Here is a 27,196-nt window from a genome sequence, read left to right as displayed (position 1 = left end):
TCCTTTCTTCCCCTCTCTCTCTTCCTCCATGTTTATATCCTATTCTTGTTATCTTTGCACTCTATTTCTTCCATCTCCCTTTCCTTTTCTCCACACAACCCTCTCTTTCACTTTCCCTTCTCCCTCTTTAGAAAAAAGCAGGTCTCTCTATATTAATGTATTCTGTAAACTGCTCCTCTATGTCTATGTGTGTGCTGTTAGTAAGGATGTATTCATCTTAAGACTGGATTTCAGACTTAGTCGCTAAGCCCCTTGATGTCTTGCTTGATGTGCAGCTGTTTCACTCTAATGATTCATTAAGTCAGTGAGTATCTTGCTCTGCCTGGAGTTTATAGGGGACAAATCTTCCCTTTGAAATGCAAGAGAAAGGCCACAATGTATTATTGCAATTTAGGTGCAATTTAGATGTTGGCCACTAGATGGCAGCAGTATATGTGCAACGTTTTACACTCATCCAATGAACCATCGCATTACTGTTCAAAATGTTGTAGTCTGCCCAAATGTGCCTAATTGGTTTATTGATACATTTTCAAGTACATAACTGTGCACTCTCCTCAAAGAATAGCATGGCATTATTTCACTGTAATAGCTACTGTAAATCGGACAGTGCAGTTAGATTAACAAGAATTGAACCTTTCTGCCCATATCAGATATGTCTATGTCCTGGGAAATGTTCGTGTTACTTATAACGTCATGCTAATCACATTAGCGCCCGTTAGCTCAACCATTCCCGTGGGGGGGACACTGATCCCATAGAGGTAACTACTTTGATACCTTGAAATAATGTGATTTGCAATATGCATCCCATTGTATTCGTTCATTTTTTTCTCTTAATTGTCACAACGATAAGAGCAGTGCAGACAAAGCACTAGAAAAAGGGTACATGGTTTGAGAGCACAATAGCACCTATCTGCCTGTCACTCACAGTCTGTTGTTCCCCTTTGTTGAGTCATGTTGTTCCTCCCTGTGTGCTCTATACCCCAAGGCCCTGTTCCAAAGAAAACACTTTTGTTCCTTTTCCAAGAAAAACAACTATTTTTCCCACAGGAGTTCCTTCTCCTCCCGCTAACCTCACAGTAGACATGGAATTCAGTGTCCAGACTCAACTGACCGGCAGAGGTGGTCCCAACATCCAAACATGTAGCTACTGTCTTTCATAAGGAGAAGGTGTTTGATTCAGGACTTGTAATAAAGCTCCAGAGTTGTCTTTCCGTCAAAGCCAAAGTGGAAAAAAGAGTCTGAACTTCAAACAAAGCTTTCTTCATTTCTAATTTTAGTATCTAGCAAAGTTTTTTTATATATTTAATGTTCTCACCAAAGCATGGCAGTCAGTTAAGTTGACAAAAAACGAACATTAACTTTCAGTTTTAATTATGGTTCAATTTTCTTCAGCCGACATCGAAGACATGGGAGTCCTCGTGATATAAGGTTGCCACAGAAACAAAAACAATACCTGCATCACTATTCAGATCGTGTTAGTTATTGTGACGGAACTGCGGAAGGTCATGCTCTACTGAATAGCTTGCTGTGTCTAGCTTTTAAAGCACACTGCATATTCAGGCATGTTTTCCGGTGCTCTGCAGGTGAGAGAGCAACCAGCGACCATCTATCCTCTGCATCTTTCCTTAGATGGACCTGTTGACATGTTGTCTCTATTGTTTCTCTCCACTCCTAACACATTGTCAGGCATGGTGAGGTGTTGACACTTAAGCGACCTCTCGGCTTGTGGTGCTGCCGTGAGCTAACACATTCCTCTAGGCCTCCTCCAGCCTGACCCCTTTATTCTTCCTCATCAGCACTGCTATGCCACCTAGGAGTCAGCTCCTTAATACACCACTTAATAGTACACAAAATGGGGCCCTCAACCCTTTTTTCACTTTTGTGTCTGTGTGTGTGTCTCTGTCTGTGTGTGTGTCTGTGCATGTATATGTGTGTTGTTTTTTCTTCTCTCTCTCACTCCTCCACTCTACCTGGTAAAGGCTGTGACAATGCCAGCGGGCGGTGCCTGTTCGCTTTATTAGCAATAAAAGTTAATGGATGAAGCATGCTGATATCCTCGGCCCTCCATCACGCATGTTGACAAGTGCGTCCAATCAATGCCGGCTCTCCAATTAAAACCCGGTACGCGACCTGCCATCAGCCCCTAACCACGATGCCTCACAAATGACAGTTTCATACATAGTAAATTGCCATCGGATCAACTCCATAAAATATTGAAGTTGCTGTAATTGTGTGCGATCGCACCACCCCATAAACTGACCCTGCAAAATTGTGTTCGCACTCCCATTCCATAGAAGATTGAGAGGCCAGAGTGATAGTTTATCATAACAGTGATTCAGGAAAAAAAAACATTGGAATGTATAAAAGGCTATTTTCAGAGTCCTGTCATTGATTAAAACAATATTTCCAAACAGAGAGGAGCTATATTGGTTTCAAGTTAACACGTAACTGTTATTGCCTCTATATCCATTCCACCCCAGTGGAAAACAGTGACATATCCATGGAAAGGTGTTCACAGCATGATTCAAACCTCTGTTTTGACCTTTCACCCCATCTCCCCTGTGGAGTCAGAACGCAGCAGGGAGGCAGGTCAGGCCTAAGATCAATAATTCACCCTTCACTACTGCCCCATCTCCCCTGCATGCGGCATTCACCACCAACTCATCCATCTCCTTCTCAACACTCTTCTCACAAAATGTTTTCTCTCCTGTGATCCAACTGGAAATAAATAACTGTGTGTGTGGGTGTGTGTTTGATGCACGTGTACAGTATGTGTTGCCTTTGTGTTTCATATTGCAAGCAGAGCTAAGATAGAGAGATGAAAATATAATCATTCCAACCGTTTGCACAATGTCAACTGGATGTTTGAATAACTGTAGTGTATTTGAGATAACCATAGAGCATAAAGTTGATGTAGCACTTGAACAGGAGACTGGAGCAGTAAGACATTTTGCTAGCACTGTATAATGTCACTGAGGAATAAAACAGTTAAAAGGCATTCCAGAGGGAACCTATGGCAAGATCATTATAATTTAGAGTTTTAGTGATCGTTTGACTGTTAAGCTCTTTCCTTCCACACATCAACAGGAAGTAGTTTGGGAGTAGGGGTGCTGTGATTTTTTTGCCAAGAGGGGGCTATATCGGTCCACTAGGACTATTAAAGACCCAGTACACTACTTTTGTGAAAATGTATTTTTTCCAGAATTATTTTGGATTTTTCAGGGGCTGCTGCAGCATCGTCAGCACCCCTACTTTCCGCAGCTATGCTTACACACATACCATACCATTTGGAATAAGAACTCTAGGTGAACCAAGTCTGTCACAATGATACTGTGTAGCTGCAGTAAATAAGACACTGTATTATTGTCACACTGTCCTATTTTTTCAGTATTTTCTAATCCATCTTTTACTTTTGGTACCATAGAGATTGCTTTTTGTTTTCTGGCAGATGATTACAATATAAGAAGGAGCTCAAAACAATATCCCCTTCAGATTGATATTTGTGTGTTGCTCAACAGATTCTCATTGTGGCTGGCTACTCTTTGTTTTGCACTGGCCAAGATGGATGGTCTTTCATCATGGACACTATTTTTGTCTCTGTTAAAATCTTGTATTGCCTTTGATGATACCAATATTTCTTTATACCTATTTCTATTAGTTACCATGGTGAACTGCTACTCTAGATCTGAGTAGTACAAGACCACATTACCTGACAAGCAACAACCTCAAACATGTACAAATAGGTTAACAGAGAATTTACAGGACAGCCACTTAGCACTGCGTGGTTTAGCTCAGAGTAAACACAGGGAATACTCATGGCTTCATTATATGTCATTACACCTCTAATGACTTGTTAATTTCCTGTGAGCTGGGCAGAGCGGGCACCTGTGTGAGGCAGAGGGCTATCAGGCATCAGCCTCCTGTACCTACTGTAAGCTGGCAGGCCCCTGCGCACTGCCAGATCTTTGGCCTTGGGAAATCATATCCAATCATATTGGAAGCGATCGGACCAAAAAGCCACCATTCCTAATCCTCCTCATCACTTTAACGCCTGTAGACTCCCACCTGCTCCCCAACACGACAGGCCAGAGGAAAGGGACAGACATGGCAGCTTTGGTGGCTCTGAACAAACGGGTGGCAGTGATATGGTGGTACACATGCTTTTGCTGTTTGCCGGTAGTACTGTGCCAGGAAGAGTGGTGTCCCTGGGTATTTTCTCTTCAATATCTGTGTGTATGTGCCTCTATTTCTCTGTCTGCCTGTCTGTCTGTTAATTTGTCTGTCTGTCTGTCTCACTTTGTAGCTCTATCTCCCTGTTCTCATCTCTCACACAGCCCATAATATTTATATTCTCCTTCGCTATGTCTCTCTCTGTCACTTTAGAAGCCCTTTACAATTGTACCGGGTTGAACATTTCTGATTTGGCCACTGATAAGTGCCTACATTGTGTCATGACGTTGCCCTGTTGGGGGAGGTTTATGACCCCCCATAAATACCTTTCCCCCTTTTTCTCTCCACTCTACAGAATGGACACTTGGAAAGTCCGTTGTTAACATAGGGAGAGTATTGTAACGTCAAAGGGTTGGGAACCGAACAATATTTCGGTAATCCAACCAGTTGAAAGTATCCGTTGATACTTAAAGAATATGATGTCAGATCAGTTGTCATCTGAGACATTATTACTGATGATAGGACAACATAAACTGTATCTTGGAAAGTCTACACATCAGATTCACATGGAATTGTTGTGCAATTTAAATGTTTAAATATGAAACTATTTGTGAAAAGATTAAATGTAATTTTTGTTTTTAAAATAAGATAATTATTTTCAGAAGTAAAATATGCTCAATCAGTGGCCACGCCCACATGAATAGGCCTTTACTAAATTTCTATAAGAGCCCCTGTGACCCAATTCATGGCAAACTAAGCCAACCTCGGTGTGAGCTCTGGTTGTGAATGGTTGAACGACTACTACCTAACGAAATTAACATTGTGTTCCCGATGATGTGAGGACTATGTCCATATGTTTAGAAGGACGAATTTCAACATGGAGGTGACGATCGCCACGCTGGAAGGATAAATTTGATAAAATTTATACCAGCTAGAATTTTTATTTTTATTTTTATTTCACCTTTATTTAACCAGGTAGGCTAGTTGAGAACAAGTTCTCATTTACAACTGCGACCTGGCCAAGATAAAGCATAGCAGTGTGAACAGACAACAACACAGAGTTACACATGGAGTAAACAATAAACAAGTCAATAACACAGTAGAAAAAAATAGTCTATATACATAGTGTGCAAAAGGCATGAGGAGGTAGGCAAATAATTACAATTTAGCAGATTAACACTGGAGTGATACATGATCAGATGGTCATGTGCAGGTAGAGATACTGGTGTGCAAAAGAGGAGAAAAGTAAATAAATAAAAACAGTATTGGGAGGAGGTAGGTAAATTGGGTGGGCTATTTACCGATGGACTATGTACAGCTGCAGCGATCGGTTAGCTCCTCAGATAGCAGATGTTTAAAGTTGGTGAGGGAGATAAAAAAAGTCTCCAACTTCAGCGATTTTTGTAATTCGTTCCAGTCACAGGCAGCAGAGAACTGGAAGGAAAGGCGGCCAAATGAGGTGTTGGCTTTAGGGATGATCAGTGAGATACACCTGCTGGAGCACATGCTACGGGTGGGTGTTGCCCTCGTGACCAGTGAACTGAGATAAGGTGGAGCTTTACATAGCATGGACTTGTAGATGACCTGGAGCCAGTGGGTCTGGCAACGAATATGTAGCAATTGCCAGCCGACTAAAGCATACAGGTCGCAGTGGTGGGTGGTATAAGGTGCTTTAGTAACAAAACAGAGGGCACAGTGAGACTAGCCAGACTAGCCAGACTCCTAGGTACTTATAGATGTCCACATATTCAAGGTCGGAACCATCCAGGGTGGTGATGCTAGTCGGGCGTGCGGGTGCAGGCAGCGAACGGTTGAAAAGCATGCATTTGGTTTTACCAGCGTTTAAGAGCAGTTGGAGGCCATGGAAGGAGTGTTGTACGGCATTGAAGCTCGTTTGGAGGTTAGATAGCACAGTGTCCAAGGAAGGGCCAGAAGTATACAGAATGGTGTCGTCTGCGTAGAGGTGGATCAGGGTGCAGCAAGAGCAACATCATTGATATATACAGAGAAAAGAGTCGGCACGAGAATTGAACCCCAGTGGCACCCCCATAGAGACTGCCAGAGGACCGGACAACATGCCCTCCGATTTGACACACTGAACTCTGTCTGCAAAGTAGTTGAACCAGGCAAGGCAGTCATTAGAAAAACCGGGGCTACTGAGTCTGCCGTTAAGAATATGGTGATTGACAGAGTCAAAAGCCTTGGCCAGGTCGATGAAGACGGCTGCACAGTACTGTCTTTTATCAATGGCGGTTATGATATCGTTTAGTACCTTGAGTGTGGCTGAGGTGCACCCGTGACCAGCTCGGAAACCAGATTGCACAGCGGAGAAGGTAGAGTGGGATTCGAGATGCTCAGTGATCTGTTTGTTGGCTTGGCTTTCGAAGACTTTAGATAGGCAGGGCAGGATGGATATAGGTCTGTAACAGTTTGGGTCCAGGGTGTCTCCCCCTTTGAAGAGGGGGATGACTGCGGCAGCTTTCCAATCCTTGGGGATCTCAGACGATACGAAAGAGAGGTTGAACAGGCTAGTAATAGGTGTTGCGACAATGGCGGCGGATAGTTTCAGAAATAGAATGTCCAGATTGTCAAGCCAAGCTGATTTGTACGGGTCCAGGTTTTGCAGCTCTTTCAGAACATATGTTATTTGGGTTTGGGTAAAGGAGAAGCTGGGGAAGCTTGGGCGAGTAGCTGTGGGGGGGGGGTGGAGCTGTTGGCCGAGGTTGTAGTAGCCAAGAGGAAGGCATGGCCAGCCGTTGAGAAATGCTTGTTGAAGTTTTCGATTATCATGGATTTATCGGTGGTGTTACCTAGCCTCAGTGCAGTGGGCAGCTGGGAGGAGGTGCTCTTGTTCTCCATGGACTTTACAGTGTCCCATAACTTTTTGGAGTTAGAGCTACAGCTGGCCTTCGCTTTCCTGACTGACTGAGTGTATTGGTTTCTGACTTCCCTGAACAGTTGCATATCGCGGGGACTATTCGATGCTATCGCAGTCCGCCACAGGATGTTTTTGTACTGGTCGAGGGCAGTCAGGTCTGGAGTGAACCAAGGGCTATATCTGTTCTTAGTTCTGCATTTTTTGAACGGAGCATGCTTATCTAAGATGGTGAGGAAGTTACTTTTAAAGAATCACCAGGCATCCTTAACTGACGGGATGAGGTCAATATCCTTCCAGGATACCCGGGCCAGGTCGATTAGAAAGGCCTGCTCGCAGAAGTGTTTTAGGGAGTGTTTGACAGTGATGAGGGGTGGTTGTTTGACTGCGGACCCGTAGCGGATACAGGCAATGAGGCAGTGATCGCTGAGATCCTGATTGAAGACAGCGGAGGTGTATTTGGAGGGCCAGTTGGTCAGGATAACGTCTATGAGGGAGCCCTTGTTCACAGATTTAGGGTTGTACCTGGTGGGTTCCTTGATGATTTGTGTGAGATTGAGGGCATCTAGCTTAGATTGTAGGACTGCCAGGGTGTTAAGCATATCCCAGTTTAGGTCACCTAACAGAACAAACTCTGAAGCTAGATGGGTGGAGATCAATTCATAAATGGTGTCCAGGCACAGCTGGGAGCTGAGGGGGGTCGGTTGCAGGCGGCAACAGTGTTTGGGTATGGACCTGGAAAGTACGACATTACTTTGCAGGCTATCTCTGCAGTAGAATGCTACTCCTCCCCCTTTGGCAGTTCTATCTTGATGGAAAATGTTATAGTTGGGTATGGAAATCTCAGAATTTTTGGTGGCCTTCCTAAGCCAGGATTCAGACACGGCAAGGACATCAGGGTTGGCAGAGTGTGTTAAAAGCAGTGAGTAAAACCAACTTAGGGAGGAGGCTTCTGATGTTGACATGCATGAAACCAAGGCTTTTTCGATCATAGATGTCAACAAATGAGGGTGCCTGGGGACATGCAGGGCCTGGGTTTACCTCCACATCACCTGCGGAACAGAGGAAGAGTAGGAAGAGCGCGCGGCTAACGGCTATCAAAACTGGTCGCCTAGAGCGTTGGGGACAAAGAATAAAAGGAGCAGGTTTCTGGGCATGATAGAATATATTCAGGGCATAATGAGCGTATGGTGGGGTGCGGGTACAGCAGAGGTAAGCCCAGGCACTGGGTGATGATAAGAGAGGTAGTATCTCTGGACATGCTGGTTGTAATGGGTGAGGACACCGCATATATATAGCATGAGCTTATAGTATCGCAACTTGGTATGAGCTGTGAACTCTTATTCACTAAAGGAGTGATACATCCTAGACGTTGAGTTATCAGCAGCAGCTGTAAACTTGTGTGGCCTACAAAAGGACGAACAATCTCCTCAGAACGACAGGGTACTGCAATGTTTCCGTTCCACCACAAGATGACAAACTGCAACGTTTCCGCCCAGAAATATCCTTCAAAGGACAAGGGAGATCTCTGCTGGGCAACCCAGCCTTCAATCTTTGACCAATCAATCAAAGCGCAGCTCAGAGTAAATACATTTCTTGCATTTTCCTTTTCCAAATGGGCGTTATTTAGAATGCATAAGATTCTGTACTTTACGATAGCATAGCTTCATAAGGTCTGATAGAGACCCAATCCTTTTGTTCCTCAGTCTTCCCGCACTTTCATTGAAACCCAACCCCATTTCTTTGTGTAACCAGCCGTCATATCGGTTTCGTCCACTAGGGACGTTTTATTTTATGAAATAATTAGTAATTAATGTATGATTCATCCTGTGTATATGAAATTCTGTGTGATTATTTAGGTATTTAGTATATAAATAAACCACATTTTGTTAGCCAGGGTTTGTGAAGATAACCAAGCATTTTACGACGTTCAGATGAGCCTGAATAAGGTGACAATTAATAATTGACTGCTATTGATATGAAATATTACCAGTGTCACGTTCTGACCTTAGTTCCTTTGTTTTGTATTTGTTTTAGTATGGTCAGGTTGTGAGTTGGGGTGGGCAGTCTATGTTCCTTTTTCTATAATTTGGGATTCTGTGTTTGGCCTGGTATAGTTCTCAATCAGAGGCAGCTGTCAATCGTTGTCCCTGATTGAGAACCATACTTAGGTAGCCTTATTTCACTTTTGAGTTGTGGGTGATTATTTTCTGTGTCTCTGTGTTCCACACGGAACTGTTTCGGTTTGTTATTTCACTTTGTTATTTTTGTATTTTGTCGTGTTCAGTTTGTTCTATTAAATATGGACACTTACCACGCTGCGCATTGGTCCTCCTCTTCTCCTTCATATGACAGCCGTTACAGAATCACCCACCACCAAAGGACCAAGCAGCGTGGTAATGGGCAGCAGCAGCGGCCGAAATCTCAAGACTCCTGGACATGGGAGGAGATTTTGAACGGAGAAGGACCCTGGGCTCAGGCTGGAGAATATCGCCACCCCAAAGCAGAGCTGGAGGCAGCGAAAGCTGAGCGGCATTGGTATGAGGAGGCAGCACGGCAGTGTGGTTGGAAGCCCGAGAGGCAGCCCCAAAAATGTATTGGGGGCACATGGGGAGTGTGGCTAAGTCAGGTAGGAGACCTGAGCAAACTCCCCATGCTTACCGTGGAGAGAGAGAGACCGGGCAGGCACCGTGTTATGCCGTGAAGCACACGGTGTCCCCGGTGCGCAGGCATAGCCCGGTGCGGTACATAGCAGCGTATCAACGGGGCTAGAGTGGGCATCGAGCCAGGTGCCATGAAGCCGGCTCAGCGCATCTGGTCTCCAGTCCGTCTCCTTAGGCCGGGGTACATGGCACCAGCACTACGCATGGTGTCCCCGGTTCGCCATCACAGCCCAGTGCGGGCTATTCCACCTTGCCGCATATCCTGGCTACGGGGAGCATTCAGCCAGGTAGGGTTGGGCAGGCTCGGTGCTCGAGAGCTCCAGTGCGCCTTCAGGGGCCGGTCTATCAGGTGCCACCTCCACGCACCAGCCCTTCGGTGGCAGCCCCCCGCACCAGGCTGTCTCTCCTTCTCCTCCCTACAGGTGCTCCCGCCTGTCCAGTGCTGCCAGAGTCTTCCTCCTGCCCAGCGCTGCCAGAGTCTCCCGTCTGTCCTGAGCTGCCAGAGTCTCCCGTCTGTCCTGAGCTACCGGAGTCTCCCGTCATTCCTGAGCTGCCAGAGTCTTCCTCCTGCCCAGCGCTGCCAGAGTCTCCCGTCTGTCCTGAGCTGCCAGAGTCTCCCGTCTGTCCTGAGCTACCGGAGTCTCCCGTCTGTCCTGAGCTGCCAGAGTCTTCCTCCTGCCCAGCGCTGCCAGAGTCTCCCGTCTGTCCTGAGCTGCCAGAGTCTCCCGTCTGTCCTGAGCTGCCGGAGTCTCCCGTCTGTCCTGAGCTGCCGGAGTCTGCCGTCTGTCCTGAGCTGCCGGAGTCTCCCGTCCGTCCTGAGCTGCCGGAGTCTCCCGCCTGTCCTGAGCTGCCGGAGTCGCCCGTCTGTCCTGAGCTTCCGGAGCCGCCCGACACTCCGGTGCTGCCGGAGTCGCCCTTCACTCCAGAGCTGCCGGAAACTCCCGTCTGTCCGGTGCTGCCGGAATCTCCCGTCTGTCCTGAGCTGCCGGAGTCTCCCGTCTGTCCTGAGCTGCCGGAGTCTCCCGCCTGTCCTGAGCTGCCAGAGTCTCCCGTCTGTCCTGAGCTGCCGGAGTCTCCCGTCCGTCCTGAGCTGCCGGAGTCTCCCGCCTGTCCTGAGCTGCCGGAGTAGCCCGTCTGTCCTGAGCTGCCGGAGTCGCCCGTCTGTCCTGAGCTGCCGGAGCCGCCCGACACTCCGGTGCTGCCGGAGTCGCCCTTCACTCCAGAGCTGCCGGAAACTCCCATCCATTCGGGACCCGGGGCTAGGGTCCCCAGTCCGAGGTCGGCGGCCAGGGTCGCCGCTCTAAAGAGGCCACGGAGGCAGGTGGAGAGGCGGACAAAAACTATGGTGGAGTGGGGTCCACGTCTCGCGCCAGAGCCGCCACCGTGGACAGACGCCCACCCAGACCCTCCCCTATAGCTTCAGGTTTTGCGGCCGGAGTCCGCACCTTTGGCGGGGGGTACTGTCACGTTCTGACCTTAGTTCCTTTGTTTTGTGTTTGTTTTAGTATGGTCAGGGTGTGAGTTGGGGTGGGCAGTCTATGTTCCTTTTTCTATAATTTGGGATTCTGTGTTTGGCCTGGTATGGTTCTCAATCAGAGGCAGCTGTCAATCGTTGTCCCTGATTGAGAACCATACTTAGGTAGCCTGGTTTCACTTTTGAGTTGTGGGTGATAATTTTCTGTGTCTGTGTGTTCCACAGGGAACTGTTTCGGTTTGTTATTTCACTTAGTTATTTTTGCATTTTGTCATGCTCAGTTTGTTCTATTAAATATGGATACTTACCACGCTGCGCATTGGTCCTCCTCTTCTCCTTCATACGACAGGCTCTGTGCTTCATAGCGCTGTATGGGTTTTGTTTGACTGACAGTCTTGTTCTGTACATGAGTACCGCACGGGACAAGAAGTTGCCCCCATCACTCCTGCATTTTTTGTTGTCTGAATGAGGGAAGGCCTGTAAATTAAAAGGACTCAATGTGTTCTGAAAGATGAGACGTTGAGGATTATAATAAATACCACTTTGATGTCATACAAGCAAGCCAAACACCTGTGAATCCAAATTTGCACACTTCCACATCATAAAACTCATGTCATATACAGCATCAATGTTTATGATAACTAGGTTTGATATAAGCTACAAGATGACGTGACATCGCACTGGGTTGTTCTGTACAGAATGAGCCTATGTTTGTCTATTGTGAAGAAAATTTGCCACGGAACATGCGCTTGAATGCACACAACTCCTTTCTATGCTCACCAAAATGACACTCTCTTTCTCTGAATTGCCTTGTGAAAGCTTAACATTGTAAGATCAAATTTTATAACTTAGCTAGTCATGTTGGCAATAGAACAAGCTTTCAAATGATGCCCACCTGACGCAGATTGATATTTTAACAGGGACGTTTTTGGATTGCGTAAAAAAACAACAGTAATCGTGTGATGGCAGGGATAAAGGGTTGTGATCCAAACAAAACAACTACAAGTGTGCTTGCTTTAGTTTATCAATGGCACAGCTAGGATAGATTTAAAAAAAACACCTTATCATTGAAGACTCTTCTTTGAGCTAAAAAAGTGCATTGAAATTATGTAGGAACTGTGCACACTTTGGAGAGCTGTGTGGCCACTTGGAGACATTTCCCACAGGTGTAAAGGGTTAAGACCTTGCTATCTGGTAGTAATTATCATTCAATAGCACCATTCAACAATGTAGCAGCAGCCTAAAATGCTGCTAACCTTTTTCCTTTCTGCCCTGATTATTCACAATAGAAATGTGCAGTCTTATTCCCACCCTCGACATAATATGTGTGTATCGTGGTCTGAGATCTGTATCATATTTCCTCTTCCTTGAAGAATTAAATACATTTCTCTCTCTCTCATTCTCTCTCTCTCTCTCTCTCTCTCTCTCTCTCTCTCTCTCTCTCTCTCTCTTTTTCATCATTCACCTTGCTTTCTATGTTTTCTTTATTCCATCAGGACCAAATATCCATTTGTTGTATACAGAGCTTGGACAATGGCCCAAACATCCCAGTATATCTTTTGGAGATCGATTCCACAATGGAATTGATTTAAGCTTTAAATGGCTGGCGGATCTCTGTCATTCTGTCTCTCCTGAAATGCATAATCATTCATCTGATTCCATCTGTACCATTTCCCACAGTCCACATCACGACAAAGTAGCAACATATCCAAGCAGAAGTAATGAACAGAACGGACACACCAAGGACAGAACGGATGATATGTCTTTTCAAGCGCTCTCTTTTTCAAAGTAACGGACGATATGTCTCCTTTTCAAACTCTCTCTTTTTCAAAGTAATGGTTGTATCATGATTTATCTTGTAACAATATGATAGCACTAATATGAGGGTCACAACATTAGGAAATTGAGGTAATACAGTTTTTGTAAGGAAAGGAAAAGATTGGGTTATTGTGGTAATAACATTGAGCCACAGAGGAGACCTTTGCTTTACGTTAGATATGTGGATTTTGAAGCATTCCCCCCAAAAATGACCAACCGTTGTATTTGTTCTGTTTTTATCTATGTACAACTAACCAAACCAAGTTCTGAAATCCATCAGAAGTACTGCCAGTGCGTTTTCCAAAGTAGGACAGCCTCAGTCTCTAAATCCACTTTCAGTTAAGTGTTCAGGCTTTATTCTGATCAGGCTATTGATGGCAGTGTCTTCTTCTTCTCTGCCCATCATAGGGAGGAGGCCATCATGTCCACCTACTTTGACACAGTAGATGATCTCCTGGCGTCTTTCGGCCCGGTCCGAGACTGTTCCCAGGACAACGGGGGCTGCAGGAAGAACTTCAAGTGTGTGTCAGACCGCAGAGTCGACTCAACAGGCTGTATGGTGAGTTACTGTCACCTTTGTAAAACCTCTCAAAAGAAATGTAATTCCCACATTTATTCTTAGTATGACACAATGAGAATTGCCGCATAATGAAGTGCTATATGTAAGTGTAATGTCTCAGCGATGTGTAATTTCTCAGTTAGAGGATTCATAATCTCCCATAATTTAGAGGATTTATGTGATTCAGTTTGACTTCATTGAGTTAAGATGCTTTAGGCAGTTGAAGATCTGCTAATTAACACATCCACATTGATACAGAGGAAAGGGAGTAGGCGCCGGTCGTTTCCCACCACATTCTGAAGAGTGTTTGGCATTCCATGATGATAATGATCTTGAGACATGTTTCTAAATCTGTGATTGGCAAAAGTGTGAACGTTCCTACCACCTGCTTCCATATAGAAAGCAAGTCAAACAGGTATAAAACGAAGATGTCATGATCCCAGGCTTACTCAAATCATGAATATCCCAAAAAATATAGTCTGAAACTGAAATTTTAGGAGTAGCCACATTGCCACACCCAGAAACGTTAGAAGTTATAGGCTGTCATACTGTAACCTACACTCTTAGAAGGGTTCCAAAAGGGTTCTTCAGCTGTCCACATAGGACCCTTTAAATAACCCTTTTTGATAACATGTAGAACCCATTTTGGTTCCACTTATAACTCTCCGTGGAAAGGGTCCTACATGGAACCTAAATGGGTTATATAAAGGGTTCTCCTATGGGGATAGCCGAAACCCTTTTAGGTTCTAGATTGCACCTCATAGTGTACTGTAGGAAACATATTACAGTTGATTTGATATGCATCTTTGAGTGAGCATGGTTGGTCGTTTGCATATTTACAACGGGAGGAGAGATGGAGGAGAGACAGGAAAGGTCCAATGCCAGAGGTTTGGCGGGAGTTTGAGCGGCCTCGGAGTCGTAAAACAATTACATTTATGGGGCAGTTGGGTAGCTGTGTGATGGATGGCTTGATCATTAGGGGATAGGGTGCTGCTGTAATTTGACTGGCCTCTGGGCTGTATGTCCCTAAGAATGAGAGCCAAACACTGATACTACAATTTCTACTGGGGCTGTTAAAATAATTGCTGAATCGAGAGAGATCTGCTCAACTCTTGCAATGCTACTCTGAGAGCCAGCTTCAAAGGGATTTTGCCTCACACAACTATCAGAGAGTAATTGTTTTACCCACAAATGTAATGTATTGCTAAATATTGCCTTATACCACTCAGAGGTCTTTCACATGAGGATTCACCAACACAGTGGACAATAGTGTTCTTATAGTGCAACATTGTGTTAACCTGTTGCAGCTTACTTTACATGCCTCCAATTTATAAAGACATGGAAACATACATATTCATTCTACATCCGTATACACTGACGGGACCATTCACACTGGAAACTGTTGAGCGTGAAAAACCCAGTAGAGTTGCAGTTCTTGACACACTCAAACCAGTGCGCCTGGCACCAACTACCATACCCTGTTCAAAGGCACTTAATATTTTGTCTTGCCCATGAGGGTACAACACTCATGTAGAGCATTGAGCACAGCTTTATTTCAGGTAATAGATACGCGGGGTTGTATCCAAATCATTGCATTTCCATAATGTTTCAAATGTTTATCTCTTTAGAGGGATAGGTAGAGTCACTGCATACAACTCAGCTCTTACTCCATACATGGTTACCATGACAATCTGAGATGTTCTCGGAACCATATACTGTATCATAAAATATGCCATGCTTGAGAAAAAGGCATCTTTAGTCACCAGGTGATGTAGTGCTTGCTCTTTGTTAGTTTTTTTTTATCATCAAAGGTGAGATTTTTCACAAGTGCATTAGATAAAACCTCATGACCTAAGCTCCTGTGGCTGAAACCTGAAGTTCATAAATATGTAGTAACAAATAGGGCAAGAGTTATCTGCTTTAACAATGAAAAATAACTGTGAAAAATATTAGTTAGCACTAGCGTCCACTAAGTAGTGTTATTCATTGAAAGTCACATTTAAAAAAAAATGAATCTCTGGATATACAAGGTAAATGCCAAAATAAAGGAAACACTGACATACATTGTCTTAATAGGGTGTTGGTCCACCACGAGTCAGAACAGTTTCAATTCACCTTGGCATAGATTCTACAAGTGTCTGGAACTTTTTCCCACAAGAAATTCAATAATTTGGTTTTGTTCATGGTGGTGGAAAATGCTGTCTCAGGAGCCACTCCAGAATCTCCCATAAGTGTTCAATTGGGTTGTGATCTGGTTAACTGAGATGATCATGGCATATGGCTTATATATTTTTCATGCGCATCAAACCAGCAAACCACCACTCGTACCATATGGGGGCATTGTCATCCTATGGGGGCATAGCCGTGGTAGCCAAAATAATGTCCTACCCAGCATTTTTATAAGCATAATGTAATTTTAATTGCTTAATTAACTCAGGAACCACACCTATGTGGAAGCATCTAATTTCAATATACTTTGTATCCGTCATTTACTCAGGTTTTACCATTATTTTGGCAGTTACCTTGACATCTTAACCATATGGCTCAAATACTTCATGTTTATTGTTGTGGAACGGAATGTGCACTATGTATAGGTACATCCATTGAGTTATGATGGTGCTGTAAGTTATCTCTTGGCTACGTGTTCTTTTCTGAAACATATACTCCCTCCCATGTGTTATTTTTCTTCTATCATCTTTTCAATGTAATCACGCTTTCCCCCATTTACTGCTTTTCATTCAAACATTCAAAGTGAGATGTGAGCTACGTGTCAACTCTACTAAGAAAGACATTGCTCTCAATGTGTGATGATCCCTTCAGAAGCTAGGCTAGCTTTTCATTTCATATGTTGTTTCTTACCTTAAGGTTAACATTGAATTATGGCTTTTATGGATATTTTTTCCATCTTTTATGGAATGAAACTATAGCACTTTTTCCAAAGAGGAAAGACGCAAGACAGAGAGACAAATGTCAGCTAGCACATCAGAGAGAACAGAAGGAGGTATTATTTTGACATAATTTGTCTTATGCCATATGGTTTTCATCAATATCATGACAAATTTAGCATTGATGAAGAGGTATGATATTACCATCAGAGGGGAGAAGAGCATTTGAATAAAAGTCAAGGAAAATAGTTTTGATTGACAACGAAGGAAGCACATTTTGTAGGTGACTAAGCAAAGTGAGATGCAATATGGGTGCTCAATCAAGCTATGTAATTAGTGTTTAAATCCATTAGGCATTTATTGACTAATTCTACTATATTGTTATTGTATTTATAGATACTTTTAACAACCCATAACACAACATTTTAAGACATCATTGGGAGTCCTTGTCATCTCCAAATTACTTAGGAAATTGCTACAAAGAGATGAGTACTCTGCTAAAGCAATCATATTTTGACTCTTTTTGTGAAAACGAATCCTTTTAAGTGTGCACTCCACCTCTCTGTCTAAGATGTTATTACTGAGAGAGTGGATGAGAAGCAGATATATAAACCTCTGAAACTGGCCAATTTGAAGGGTTCAGGGTGGGAAATGCTATAGTAGGTGGCTTTGGAAGACACACAAAATAATAACCATAACAGGGGAAGTGGTGGAAGGGCAGGAGAAGAGGACGTTGCGATCAGATGAGCCTGTTTCATTTAACACAATGAACCACGCTAGAACTCTATGCCATTGTCTAAATTGTTTTACATTTCTGCTACTTCTACTGTCAATGATTCAAATACCCTGCAACAGGCCACTTTTGTGTCTAAAAGAGAATTATAACAATGCCTGTTACAGTATTATAATATTTCCCTGGTCTCTTTATATTTGCAATTAACATTCATGCCAAGCAAACAGTTATCAGTCTTTTGCTTAAAAATCACTTACCAATGTGCAACTCTATTTCTGTCTGTCCGGCTTTGGTTCCTTCAATAGCCTTTGAGTGCTTTGTCTACAATACATCAAGTTGTTTTTCAATGGTGCTCAGTATACATAATATTGTCTGATGACAAATGATTGTGATTTTCTACATTCGTAAACATTTTTTAGCAGACACTCTTATCCAGAGCGAGTGAGTGGATACATTTTCCTACTTTTTTCCATACTGATCCCCTGTGGGAATCAAATGCACAACCCTGCTCACCAACTGAGCCACACGGGACCGTTTCCTTAAGTATTTCTCCAGTGGTTATGGTATTTCAGTTTACTAAACCCACAGCAGCTATGCACCATTAGCACTGTCATGTATCGAGGCCTCGCAGGTTTCAATGTTCTTTGCTCTTTATTTATTGACATGCTTTCATTTCCTCAAAGCACTGGCTTGACATATCACTGGTTCTGTTTTGATACGATTACTGACTGCCATTAAGACCCACATGGTTTATCGACAACCTTGTATATGACACAACACACTGGTGTCAACCTGACTCCTCAGAAAGAGGAAATAGCTCAAATGTCCAAAAACCAGCATGTTTGATTGCATTGCACTTTTAGTGTGATGACACAACCCAATGTTTTGTCATGGTTTCAGTTCAACTTTTTTGAGTTGTGTATTTAGTGTAGCCTATATTCTTATCACACAAAAGCGAACTGCAGACATGAGGGAAACTGTCGCCATGCCAATTGAATCCAATATGCCTTAATTTCAAGGAATTAACATGTACTGTATCAGAGTAATGGCAAAAGCTAATCTTGTCTGGTGTATATTTCCCTGCACTCCAAGGATAATTATCAAGTATTCCTGCAGTACATTTGAAATATATTATGAAATAAAAGAGAACAAGCGATAGACTAAAAGCGTATTAATTAACAGACTATCGACTGAGGTGCAATAAACTAGTTCTAGCTTTGGGTTGATAAGGATGAATCCGGTTCCCATATGTGAAATTGTAATTAATTTCCTTGCATAATTCAGATCTCATTTGGAACGTTGCTGAATGGCCGCTGTTCCACCTCGCTAATTTGTTGCTAGCTTGTTAATTAAATTATTCAGTCCATATTCAGGCAAGTTGGCTATGTGATCTCAATGCCTCTCTGCTCATGGCCCTGTGCACTTTTTAAAGCATCAGTTAGAGTCAACTTGGTTGCTATTGTTATACATGAAAAGGTAGCATGTTGTTGTCAAACTGTTTGCCTTTTCTTTATTCCTGTTTGGGAGAGTGGTTTTTGAGAACTGCAGTTTATTCCTCCAAAGTGAGTGATAACTTAACCGATTCACACATAATCTTGAACATTGCCTCCTGTATTGTGCCTCATCCTGATATATGGATTGATATTAAACTGCTCTATAACAGAGCCATCTTGGTCCTACTCAATATGTTCCTGTCTTCGTTTGGACAGAATGAGTTTGATAGAGATTCATGTTGTGTCTTAATAGGAATTAAATGTCTTGTCTGTCTTAGATTATGAATCAAATACATCCTTGTTTATTACCAACAGATCTTAAACATAATTTAACGATTGTTATCCCCAACAAAGCTGATTGGTCCCCTTAAAAGATAACTAACCGTTTGAGCTTCAATTGTAAATCGATTCTAAGCATGCCCTTTAAGGCTCTGAAAAGGTGGCAGTCATTTTGATGATTAAAAAATAACAACTCAATTTGTTGAAAGGTTACGGTGGCCGTTTCAGCTGCTGCTCACGCTGGAAGCTAATTATCCTCCTACTCTCTAGGAAGTAGGCTGCTATTTGGTTGCTGCTATTTGGTTGCTGCTATTTGGTTGCTGCTATTTGGTTGCTGCTATTTGGTTGCTGCTATTTGGTTGCTGCTATTTGGTTGCTGCTATTTGGTTGCTGCTATTTGGTTGCTGCTTTTTGTTGGCACCAACACAAGGTACCAGTGATCAAACGCAATCACTAGATAGAACAATTAATAGAATAGTTATACAATCCACGTGTTCCCCAGCAATAATTATATGTTTTTCATTTGTCGATTTCCGCGTATTTTTTTCCGTTCCAGATTGGGCCTTATTATGCAATAAACGTGTATCTGTTTGTGTGTGTGTGTGTGTGTGTGTGTCTGTGTGTGTATGCGTGTGCGCACTTGTACGAGTGCTTTCATATTGGCAGGCATGTGTGTATATGTGTGTGTGTGAATGATTATGTATGCATTTGATAAATAATTAATTTTCATCATATAATCATCATGCTCCATACCTCAGTAGGGTGCTGCCATGGCAGGTATCTACTCTGATAGCATAGAGGGATGAGGATTAAAATTACAAAAATGGGTCATCCCATGTCATTTCAGCAAGCCATGACACCCACCATCTCAGTGTCACGTTGTTTTTTTCTCTGTGTTGGTTGGGGCGGGATAGTGACTAGGGTGGGTCATCTACGGTTTTTGTATGTCTATGTTGGCCTGATATGGTTCCCAATCAGAGACAGCTGTTTATCGTTGTCTCTGATTGGGGGTCATATTTAGGTAGCCATTTCCCCATTGGTATTCGTGGGATCTTGTCTACATTTAATTGCCTGAGTGCACAACAGTAGCGGCACGTTTCGGTCGGTCGGTCGGTTTATTAAAATGATGTGGAACTCTACTCATGCTGCGCCTTGGTCTCATCATTACGATGAATGTGACACTCAGATTGTTCTGAAATTGTTTCTGCAGTTAGAAACATAAAATATTAGCATTCCTTTAACATCGTTTTGTCTAAATATAATTAGATCTCTGAAAAATTGAGCTAATTGACTGCACCCAATTTGGTCTTTAAAAAAAAAGTGTATTTATATAATGTCCAATAAATATAGAACCTAAAATCAGATTTGTAACAAACCCCTGCAAAATCCACCCCAAAAGTATCAGTATCAGTGTCTGACAAGTAAACTGTGCAAAAAAGGAAAGTACTCTCACTGTCAACTGCGTTTATTTTCAGAAAACTTAACTTGTGTAAATATTTGTATGAAAATAACAAGATTCAACAACTGAGAAATAAACTGAACAAGTTCCACAGATATGTCACTAACATAAATTGAATAATGTGTCCCTGAACAAAGAGGGGGTCAAAATCAAAAGTAACAGTCAGTATCTGGTGTGGCCACTGCACCAGATGTGCCAGTTCTTGATGTGAAATGTTACCCCATTCTTCCACCAAGGCACCTGCGAGTTCCATGACATTTCTGTGGAGAATGGCCCTAGCCCTCACCCTCCGATCCAACAGATCCCAGAAGTGCTCAATGGGATTGAGATCCGGGCTCTTCGCTGTCCATGGCAGAACACTGACATTCCTGTCTTGCAAGAAATCACGCACAGAACGAGCAGTATGGCTGGTGGCATTGTCATGCTGGAGGGTCATGTCAGGATGAGCCTGCAGGAAGGGTACCACATGAGGAGGATGTCTTCCCTATAACGCACAGCGTTGAGATTGCCTACAATGACAACAAGCTCAGTCCGATGATGCTGTGACACACCGCCCCAGACCATGACGGACCCTCCACCTCCAAATCGATCCCGCTCCAGAATACAGGTCTCGGTGTAACGCCCATTCGATCGACGATAAACTCAAATCCAACCATAACCCCTGGTGAGACAAAACCACGACTCGTCAGTTCTATCCTTTATCCATATTACCAGGTTCTGACCACTAGATAGTGATGTTCCTGCTCATTTTTTAAGAATACCCCCTCAATATTAAAGGGATAGGGATGAATTTGGGATTCACCCAAATTACAAAATTGCATATTGGTTTCCATACTCTGTAAGGAGTTTATGGACAAGGTGTGATAGCAACCCATGCTTTGGTTTTGTTTACCTGGTCACTGTTTCAAATGTTAACTTTGTAGCATTTGTGGCACAAATCCAATGCATGTCAATGGTACCTACACTAAATGATCAAAGTGCTTTTTGAAAATTACTCGTCAAACATCTCAATTCAAAATCAGGGGCATTAACATGGACTTGGTCCGCCCCTTTGCTGCTATAACAGCCTTCACTCTTCTGGGAAGGCTTTCTGCTAGATGTTGTAACATTGCTGCGAGAACTTGCTTCCGTGCTTTCAGCCACAAGATCATTAATGAGGTCAGGCACTGATGTTGGGCGATTAGGCCTGGCTTGCAGATGGCTTTCCAATTCATCCCAAAAGTATTCGATGGGGTTGACGTCGGGGCTCTGTGCAGGCCAGTCAAGTTCTTCCACACTGATCTTGACCAACCATTTCTGTTTGGACCTCGCTTTGTGCACAGAGGCATTGTCATGCTGAAACAGGGAAGGGTCTTCCCCAAACTGTTGCCACAAAGTTAGAAGGACATAATTGTCTACAATGTCATTGTATGCTGTAGCTTTAAGATTTCCCTTCACTGGAACAAAGGGGCCTAGCCCAAACTAAGGGTCTTAACCTAAACCATGAAAAACAGCCCCAGACCATTATTCCTCCTCCACCAAACTTTACAGTTGGCACTATGCATTGGGGCAGGTAGCGTTCTCCTTGCATCTACTAAACCCAGATTCGTCCATCAGACTGACAGATGGTCCAAACCTGGTAGTATCAGGATGTAAGCTGGAACACAAACCTAACAACTTCATTTATTTGAACAGGGGAATAAAACGTCACCAAATTCACTGAGAATACATTACATAGGATGAAGAAACAATACTTCGAGCCAGAGATCCATACTACTTGTCTGACATAGAGAATTAATTCTATATACTGGTTGTTGTGGTGGGATTGGAGTGGGGTGGTGTGGGTGGCTGTTGACCATTTATTTGGACTAACTCATGTTTAGAAAGAGTGGTACAAATCAGATGAATATTATGTGAATCCTATATACTAAAATGGCCAATTTGGGGGCAATAAGTTACCTTAATTTCTCTTAGATCAAATTATATTTCTACAAAATAATGTTGCAGGAATGCTAATCTCATCTGTTTCTAACAATATACAAAAAAAATAATCTGAGATGGTGGGTGTCAAAATCCTCTTTCTTGTTCTTTTTGAGGTGGAACGACCCAAATGAAATGTTTATTTTTCCTGGTCTGTCTGTGAAGACAGAGTCCGCTGTGAATGAAATATAAATGAAGCAGGACTAATAAGATTGTGTTTCCCAAACTACCCCACATGGAGCCCCAGGGCATATGTTTGGACCAGCGGGCAATCTTATTAAAAGTTTCCACAGACTCTGCTCCCTCTCTCTCTTCCCTCCACCATCAGCATTCAAACTGACTTCCAAAAACTCCCTAGCACAGTGTTGATTTGCAAAGAGGATGGACGCCAGCATTGATGTGAGTAATGCTGTCCCTCACAGCTCATTGAAATGCAGATACAACTATATCAAAGGCCTGGAGAGCTGTGTTCAACCTGTGATGTCAAAACCTAAAAGAGAGGGAAGGAGGAAAGATAGAAAGTATCACGGCCATCTTGTTCAATTTCCTCCCATCCTGAGTCTGGACTTTGGATCATAAATCTCCAGCTAGGAGGCTGTTAGTTACCCCGCCACTCGTTTGTACTTCCAGGAAATGGAAATGGTATTCTATTAATTGGTATTCTGAATTAAAGCTGGTGGCGAAAGCTCCCTGCCTGTGCCTACATGATTAATGCAAATATGTGCCAACGATTAAAACTTCCCTTGCACAGCATGCCTCAGCGGTCAGAGTTGTGGTGGTATTTTCTCTTTGACTCTTTTAGGTCTGCTTTACAACACCCCATGTCAGAAAGGAGTGAGACATACAATGCCTGCCACGCTTGGGCTTGAATTCCATTAGGTGACTAATTTCCTTACCCTGTCTCAAACTCAGAAGACCTATTTAATGCATTATGGAAATATATTTCCCATGAAGTCTATGTTTTGAAGTCACAGCTCATGTTTTGTCTTTGCCTTTGTTTCTTGTAAGCGAGGGAAATGTGGGTTCTCGTTCGAATTGCTGTACATAGGAAGATTACTGGAAGCATATGCTTGTAAAGCGAGCAAGGGACTCAACTTGTTCTCTACTGCAGGCCTACACAAAACCGTTCTGCAAATATATGTGTGAATTGAATAGTCCTGCCCCTCAATGCACAGATAATCTGAGAGATACAAATAGTATGTGGAACCATCGCTGTAACTGCATTTCCATCACTTCATGTTTAGCTGATGTTGCACAAACACACCATAGAATAATGTTCCGGAAATGTAGTGCTGTTCTGTCACAGTTTAAGGCTGAGTTAAGGCAGACTTTTCCCCTTCTGACAGACAGGCATGAGAACTAGCCTGCCTGGGGGTGTGAGTCGGTAGAGTGCCAACCCTGACACAGTCAAAGACTAAGCTAACCTTTAAATTGGCATGGTTTGCCCCAAGGAAGCACGCATTGATCTGTGCTGAAGTGCACACACCTCCACACTTTTGATGTGCTCAATAGTCTTGCTGGGGAGACCAGGAGAAGTTCACGTGACTCTGTCAACTCTGTGGTTGTGTTGGTAAATCTTCGACGGTTACAGCTGAACTATTCATCCGAAAGCTAAGAGGCTCAGTTAGTTCTGCTGCATTCATTGTAGCTACAGATACAGTGTCCATCTTCTTAATGGGTGTAGTCAAGAGAAGAGCAGATGGCATAATTTTATCAGCACATCACTCTGTTCACTTTTCCCTTTGGGACATCTTTGGGAATGTTGTTTGGGATGCAGAATGGCAATGATGCATCATTGATTTCAGACTCATCTTATACTTTTATTCAGGCTGTCAAATTGAAAATATTTTTGGGAAATAATAGATCATATAATAGAAATAATAGAATAATAAGTCTTGGTTTGCTAGTTATGCATTGCTAAGCACTTTCCCCATTATATAACACCCCATTAGAATGTGGAGCACACTTTGAAGGTCAATAATTAAATAATTTGTTCTGAGCAAGAAGCAAAAACTGTGTTCTGTTGCCCCTACTTAGTATGATATTGAAGAGACGTCTGGGGGAAAACATTTCTGGAAAGATGCACATCACAACTTTTCCTGCCCCACTGAACAGCTCTGCTCATTAATCAACATTTCAATGGGTTGTGATTTCCTGCAAATGCCTTTTCATAATTCACACCTCATTTCGCTCACACTGGTGGTTAAGCGGGGGGATCGAGCCTTGTCATTTATAGTACGGGGGGAACCCTATTTAGGGGACACACATGGCACACCACAGAGACGGTCTGCGTGAAGTGTTTACATTAAGTCCTCTCCATGTCACTGAGGCTGGAATTAAATCAAACCCGCACTGTCTTAAAATAGCATTGCCCCTGATTCAAAATGTGTTTGAAACAAAAAATAACTAGTATTTTGACCCAGAGTTTTTGGTAACCTGCAAGTCTTGATCAAATTCCACCAAAATTCATGCTCCAAGGCAAACATATTTTTTATTCTGGGTGATGTCCTTAATATTAACTCAGGTCATGGATCTCCCTGGGCTCAAAGGGCAGGGATAAGGCTTTAGACAAACTTTTATTCAAGTTTTTCACGTTGAAGTGTATTGTCTGAGTCGATCATTGTGCTGTATAGTGGTCATGACTACATCGGCCATAACAAAAGGCTTATTATTTTGCTTGGCTTAGTAGTGGAGTCCTCCAAAAACACACATTTTCAAACTATTTTTAATAAAATAAGATACTGCATTATCACCACAGGACTTTCTATTATCCTGAATATCTGTATTTTGAAAAAGGAAGGCCACACACATCAGTTAACCTCCCTGATCCCTGAAATGAAAAAAGGATGCATCGCAATAGCATGTAAACACATTGATTAATCAAGGGTCGCCACGCAGTGGGAATGACAATTGAATCAGTGCTTTTGTTTGATATCATAATCACAGTATAATCAAGGAGTCAAGGCAGATCTTTCATCCCCTGCTGGGCTGTGTTTTATGTGTTCACTGATAATATCGTGTCAGGGTAAAAAAAAAAGAGAAGCAATTCAATTTGGCTCAGTCACAGCCCGACTGCACATTAAAGCGATAGAAAAAGTATTAAATCCAGTGACTTTATTCCCAACTGGCAGAGCAGTGCTGGGTTAGATATCCTGCGAAAGATTGCTGTTTCAATTTCATTCCCCTCTAATAGTTTAATGAATGCGGGAGCAACATTATTGTACTTAGAACCCTGATATTATCTCCTATCTGTTGGGACTCGATGAAGATGGAGGGAGAATAACAAAGCATCCTTTATTGAATTGAGCTCCAGCCACAATTTCTCCCTTCTTGTCCTATAGTCCACTGTTCTGCGGGTGTGTGTGTGCACGCGTGTCTGCACGCGTGTCTTTCTGCGTGCGTGCGCCCGTGTGTGTGTGTGTTTGTGTGTGTGTGTGTGTGTGTGGCATTGCTACTTGACCATCTGGCATTACACATGGACAGTTGTGGACAAATCCAAATAATATTTCATTCCAGGAAAAGGCTTAGCAGTTTTTGAGAAACCTGACGACACCAAGAGATTAAATATACCAAAACAAGACAGTACAGTCTAAATCCCTGTAGTCATCACTGCCTTTGGTTGACATCGTTCCTTAGCTAAACACAGCTGTGTCATTTCACTATGAAATGAAGCATTGGAGAAATTAAAATAGACAACATAACAGCTGGAAGAGACTTCACGTCTCTCTGAGGGGATCGTCGGTCTTCTGTTTTTTTGGCACTCTTGGCACTCTCCTATGGATTTCCATACATCTCTTTCACCTCCAAATCAGATCAAGATGTCAAATAAATACACATTTTTATGTCTATCATCAGACAATATGATTTACCCTGTTAATACCCTTACAATAAAGAAGCGTGTGTCCTGTATTGTTCTCAAAGTATATTCTACCTGGTTCAGTACATCGCCATTCATTATCAACCCACTAGTTTTCTCCTGTATTTCCTCTATCATGCTCTATCATTGCTAATTCCCTGGTGTTTCCACCAAGCTCCTTTCTCACCATATGGTATACGGTGACACATGGGGGTCAACGACAGCTATCACCTTCCTGACTATTACTTCATAGAGTATGCCGGGTGCTAAGATGTAACTTCAAAAATAAAGCATTTTAATGTGTCTGTCATCCTAGGCCCCAGTCATTAAGAAAAAATATCTTAGTAAATTGCACAGAGCCTGATTAAAACTTGGGGTGTTGAAAGGTGATGAGAAAAAAATGAATGGCTTACTGTCACGTGATGTGGTGTATTGGGCCTCGGAGGCGTGTGTGTGTGTTCTCTAAGTTCCCATATTTATCCCCTTTGGACTCATGATAGATCAGGATATAGCGCTGTGCCGTTATTTATGGAGCAGCCATTGGGCGTTTACTGTTGCCGTTTAGGAATACTGGGTAATTGTTTTGCCATGTTTTATTTGTTTTCTTAAACTGCCTCATTTTATTTGTTTTCTTAATCTGCCTCATCGACACCATGTCTATTGCCCATACTCCAACGCTGATCAATATCGCAGCCTTACAGGCTCGTATAACAGCACTTCTAAGGCTCTCCAGTGTGAGTGAGTCAGCTCTCCCTCTACCCTCTTCTATCCTCCCCTCCCACACTTCTCCTCCTCCTCACACTCCCTCTCCTCCTCCATCTCTTTCTACACCATCTGAGTCCTTCATTTCTTGTCCCCCCCCCCCCCCCTTCTCCACTCTGCATCGCCATACAGTACACGGGAGTCACAGATGAGACCCAGTATCGATTAGCTGAGCAGCAGTGCACTGGTGCGTGTAATCCTCCATAGGAAT

At 43.1% G+C, this 27,196-nt stretch overlaps 1 protein-coding gene across 1 annotated transcript in view; it reads left to right on the top strand.

The window, feature by feature from the left end:
* Nucleotides 1-27,196, top strand: part of LOC110523598 (astrotactin-2-like) — a 418,825-nt gene that overhangs the window by 227,437 nt on the left and 164,192 nt on the right. The window contains exon 11 of the mRNA XM_036977273.2: nt 13,409-13,559. Coding sequence (XP_036833168.2) covers nt 13,409-13,559 — 151 coding nt within the window. The remainder of the gene's footprint in view (nt 1-13,408; nt 13,560-27,196) is intronic.

This window comes from Oncorhynchus mykiss, chromosome 5, assembly GCF_057628025.1.
Source record: "Oncorhynchus mykiss isolate SJ-2025 chromosome 5, ASM5762802v1, whole genome shotgun sequence".
Taxonomy (NCBI): domain Eukaryota; kingdom Metazoa; phylum Chordata; class Actinopteri; order Salmoniformes; family Salmonidae; genus Oncorhynchus; species Oncorhynchus mykiss.
This window is presented reverse-complemented; position numbering and strand designations above follow the sequence as displayed.